Genomic DNA, 5,262 nt, shown 5'->3' on the forward strand with positions numbered 1-5,262 from the left:
ACCCTCTTCATATTTTAACCCAAGCCAGACTCCCTGAAGGATGTTCTTCATCATGCTGGAGAAGTGTTCGAAGGAAGTAGGATCTCCGTTGGGGGCAAGCGCTTGGAGGCATTGCTCCATGACAAAGTGCTGGGCAGAGTGATCGTCATTCGGGGCCGCAAACAAGAATTGCTGTGGGCGGGTACATGTAGCAGTTGCCGTAACAACAAAGTCAAATCCTACAACGATGTCCCCCTTCACAGCGCCTATTGGATCCTTGGACTCAGCACAGTTCCATATCTCCCATTGAAGAGCAAGCTCCACCACCTGGTCAAGTAAAGGTGGACATGACCGAGACACTGCAAAGCGTTTCTCGCCATACTCCACCCTCCAATGGGGAACCCCCCACCTTTCCAGAGTGAGGGCAAAGGCCAAGGCAGAGGCACTAAGGGTGGGGTCATGGACCTCAGCGTGAATGCCCTCCAAGGTGTCAAAGATGGTCCCAAGGACTAACTCTTGAACTGGCCATGTCGGAAGTTCCACACCACCCAATATGGCACATGCATCAAGAGAAACGAGGTAGCAATAGCGAAGATGCCCTCATAGCTCTCCAATCCAGCGTTCAATCTCGATAACGGTGTCATGATGGTAGTTTTCAGATTCCGCAATCATCTGGGAGTGGAACAGCTTGTCAAGGTGGACTTCTGACTCGCGCTTGAGTATAGCCATAATTTCACGGTGAGAGGGAAGGATTTCTGCATGGCAGAGATGGGAGACTATGTCTTGAACGTGGCGAAGAAGTTGCTTTACCGTGGACTGCGTGCCAATGATCTTCTCCCTCCACTCAGATGTTGGAAGCCACTTCAGACCGTCGGGAGAACGAAGTAGATCGATGTTAAGGATTGGCAGCGGAATGTACTGGAAGGGGCGATGACGCTCAATGAGCGCAAGGTGTGGGTGGAGTGGATCGTGCTAACCGGTCGCTGGGAAGTGTCCATGAACTCATGGTATTTTGGAGAGACGTTCAAGAGACTCGTCTTTGCCAAAGGTGCAGCATGCACCCAGGAGGCATATGATCCATTGTAGGGGCAAATATGAGAAGTATTCGTCCCCACAATGCAGATCAGTGTCTGACGATAAGCTCGGTTGACAGTGCCTTCTAAGATATTGTCTCCAGATTAGACAGAAACGACCCCACAGAGGAAAGGAGCAGACAGCTTACCAGATAATTCCGTTCTCCACTTCTTTACATGGTCTCCAGCTTCAGGAGCAGGGGAGAGTGGTGGAACAGGTAAAGGAGGTGCACCTGTGGATATCACCATGCAGTGTGAGAATAACAGACAAACACTCCTGTATACACCTTGCATACCTCGAATGATCATGGCATTGCTGAGAAGAGATATTGTCCCTCCATCCTGCACCATGATTTGCTCGACTGAAGTGAAGCGTGCAATATCTGGCAGTGCTGCCCCGGCCTCAATGGCGGCTCATAGGAGGATGGCAGAGGAAGTGGGGGAGGCAAGGATTCTCGTTGGGGGTGGGAGATTGGGGCCAAGGTATGGGAGAATGGGGTTTGGGCTTCACCAAACTGAATGTCTCCCATGGGAGGACGTGAAGGAAAGCGATGACACTCTGGTGCAGTTGTACGGTGATCCGGTCCATAGGGCTGCCAGTCTAGACGGTCTATGGAATGAAAGGAATAAGATGCCCCTCATTCTGTTGAACGAGGGCATCGGAGAGGTAAAGGGCTTCAGCAACGCCACGAGCTTGCCTGGTGTTTGGAAGTTTCTGGACGCAGCGAATGCCCCCTCCCACTGCGCTGAGAGCGGAAGGGGGAGGTGTGCAGCAACAGCGACTCATGGGGGTTTCGCATTTCTGAGGCTGATGTGGAAGAATCTTCCGCTTCCTCTACATCCCAATCATTTTCACTATAGAACTCTTCTGGATCGGATGAGATGCCGTCATCATCTTCCGGGCGTCGAAATGGATGGCCATTGAATTGCAGCAGGATATACCCATCTTGGATGAAAGTGCATAGACAAAAGAACCGAACTGCCCCAGGAGGGTATGTGGGTCCAGCAGGCTCGAAACGTTCACGATAACGGAAATCAGCGAATGCAGAGGCAAGCTCATGCAATACACCTACACCTATTGATCCTGACGTCCCATGTGAGATATTCTCTGCGAGGTGCTGCTCCCAGTGCTGCACACAGACACATTCAGCGATGGCCTGATTGGTGTCCATTGTTGCCCTCTTCATAGCTTTTGACCATTTTGACGGGTCTAGTCGCCTGATGAAGACTTCACCCAAGGTCTTTCCTACAGTCCAGCCTTCTTTTCCACCGGGATATGGGAAAGGGATGGGCTCGGGTGACGGCATTGGCGGAGGCATGGGGTGAACAAAACACCGCAAATACCGCCACGCCCCATTGGGAAATTGGTCATACTCTGGCAGGAAAAGTTTGGGCTCAGCTTGTATACATGAATTAATGGCTTCTTGAAGCAGTGCTTGACTAGGGTGGGTGAGGGACTCGGAAGGAAGGAAGAATATTTCGAACACAGCATGGTAATAATGAACTGAGTGCGGTAACAATAGCTTGCTCCATTCAAATGTCCCATGCAGCGAGTGATCGACAACAGGACTAACCACTTCCTCCACCCATGCAATCCGCACCTGTCCCGAAAGGAGGCGCAAGGGGCGTCGCAGCCCATCCCAGGCAAGTGATTCAAGTGCATGAATATAGAACACGCCATCAGGATTTAATCTCCATCCTTGGCAAAGGCGATTGGTGTTTGGGACAGGAATAGGCGAGGTTCTGACGTCCCCAAAGCTCATGCTTGCAAATCTGTACGCTACTGACTTTGTGATTGGGGAGTGGTAATGACAATGGAATAGAAGTTAACACTGGGGTCTATGAGCTCCATGAGGAGGATTGGGGAGGGCGATAGGACGTCTGCAGGCGGTTGGACCAATATGTGCTACCTGAGCAGTGAGGGAAGTTTAAGATCGGAACGACGAGGCTCACAGTGTCGATGGCCTGGCAGGGCCCAATGGGTTTACCAATACCTGAGGCACAGAACGAAGCAGACGACGGGGGGAAGATAAATGGAGCAGAGAGAAACGGCGAGATGTGCCACACCCTGGTACTGCTGCCTGTGGGAACTCCACACGACCTGAGTCCTTGGATCGATAACGGGTTCACTGGTGTCCGAGGCACAGAACGAAGCAGAGAAAAAGGAAGAGAAACGGAGCAGAGAAACGGCAAGACCTGTCGCACCCTGGTATTGCAGCGTGTAAGAACTCCACAAGACCTGGGTGTTTAGATCTGCGATCGATTGATATCTCTGGAGTGGCAGGGGGACACTAGGGCCCTCCGCTTTCCAGAAACGTCACGGTCCTGAATGGAGCAGTACTGGGATGGTGGCAGGTTCTGATGTTGCTATTTCGACACAGATTTAAATGAGTGTTGTAGAACAGGATAATGAGAATTGACACTCACTGGAGTTTACCCCCGTTCCGCTAACAGCTGAGAAGCCCATGTGTAGTGCATTGTGCAAAAGCAAAGTTTTATCAGTTCAATCGTTCAGACAACATGAACGAAAGGTGAACAGCACTTACATTGAAACAAACGTAGGCTACCTCAACGCTGCTGGAGCGAGGAAGGATACCCACCATTTGCGTTGTAATTGTGTGGCCGTCGTTCAACGATGAGAGTGTTGGAGATCCAACACCACAAGTGCCACAGGGTAGAAATTATTAGCAATGTTCAGCGGTAAAATTCAGTGACACCAGAGTATGCTGACCTTTGATCATGAGGCAAATGGGTTCGCTATCGTGGTGATGCTGCTCGAACAGAGAACACGGAGGTGTTGTATAATGTATTGGCTTGTCACACTTCCACTTAATCCTTACATGACCTGTCATGAATAATCCCCAGGTGCTACCAGCCCCTTCTGGTGGGTCGCTGGCAACTGAAACAATGTATCACAGGGCACCAATACTGTCTCTGCCGATTTCGAGGAGAAATGTGGTCATGGACGTCCTCAATTGTACTCAACAGCAGATGAGCACCGGGTGGCTAATACACTTCAACAGCGCAATCGTCGGGCAAAACTCAGAGAGTACGAGATCAATATGGATTATATTGGATAGTATACGTTGGCTAACATGGCACCGAATAAAGAGAGATGGGACCCACACCCGGTTCCCTACCTGCTGCACCCTCAGAGCCAGCATCTGCTCCCCATTCAATGACCTCTCAGGCACTCAGGGGGTAAGACGCCATGACGACTAGACTACAGGTAAGGTGAGGTACTAAGAAATCTTAAAAACAGGGGGATCGGTGCAGTGCCACTGCTCATGCCCCCAAGTGTCAGGCGTCCAAGAGCGTTACAGACACCTGATGAAGATGATCCACTCTCAGCCCTCGAGCATTTGCCTGCCATCGGAGAGACTTCAGAGTGTTCATATTGTGAGGTCAACTTAACCGACTATCTAAGGCTTGCGGTGAGATGCAAGGAGTTGGAGGATGAAGTTCAGAGGCTCAGAGCGGAAATGTCAATGGATTCACACAAAGAATAACCTTAGTTACTTTCATGAGCGGGCCAATCTTGTACATATTGGGACGTCACTAATCAGAACCGTCAAGTGTGCGTGCAGAAAAGTAAATTATGTGGACATATTCCATGGGCTGTTACATGCAGAAGTTGACTACCGACTCATTCCATGCACTGCTGGAGGAGGGGGGAAGGAAAGGCACATGGTGGACATCGTAAATGCTGAGGTACAAATTTAGGCTCCCAATCACGGGTAGGCAGCATGCAGTATCTACCTCACATTGCAACTGCTGGAAGTGCTTCGGGGTACAACCATTCATTGAATCGTCGTGTTCTATAGTTTCTCTGCAGTGCAGCGCTGCCCTTGTCTATAATGTGAACAGCCTTATCCTTCCATGGAAGCAACAGTGGTTCCTTCACAAAGAAATGTGCAAACTGGTATCTCACCGCCTGGGCCCACCACCCTTCCTCAACTTCCTGTTGCATCTCTGTTTGGCGTTCGACTCACCTCTATGCTCAGTATGAGCTTGGGTCCCATGCATAGGACACCAGCAGCGACCCAGGATCGGGAATGCTGACCCCTGGAATATCTGTAAATGCACATCTTCACTCTGTCAGATGCACACTGACAGCCACCTCGAAAATTCTGCCAGCAGTTCGTTCGGAGGTGCTATTGAAAGAAAATTTCAAATGCTTGGTGGAGATCGACATCATTAAACTGCACAT

At 50.4% G+C, this 5,262-nt stretch overlaps 1 protein-coding gene across 1 annotated transcript; it reads left to right on the forward strand.

Annotated features, from left to right (window-relative positions):
* Nucleotides 1-3,012: 3,012 nt before the first annotated feature.
* Nucleotides 3,013-4,132, forward strand: EI90DRAFT_3022183 (uncharacterized protein; the record flags this gene model as incomplete). The annotated part of the gene is made up of 4 exons (XM_039057746.1): nucleotides 3,013-3,295; nucleotides 3,526-3,583; nucleotides 3,918-3,936; nucleotides 3,971-4,132. 4 exons carry the CDS (start codon nucleotides 3,013-3,015, stop codon nucleotides 4,130-4,132), a joined length of 522 nt encoding a protein of 173 aa, XP_038908714.1.
* Between the last annotated feature and the right edge of the window lie 1,130 nt (nucleotides 4,133-5,262).

The sequence above is a fragment of the Cantharellus anzutake genome, assembly GCF_015039405.1.
Source record: "Cantharellus anzutake strain C23 chromosome Unknown EI90scaffold_143, whole genome shotgun sequence".
NCBI lineage: Eukaryota > Fungi > Basidiomycota > Agaricomycetes > Cantharellales > Hydnaceae > Cantharellus > Cantharellus anzutake.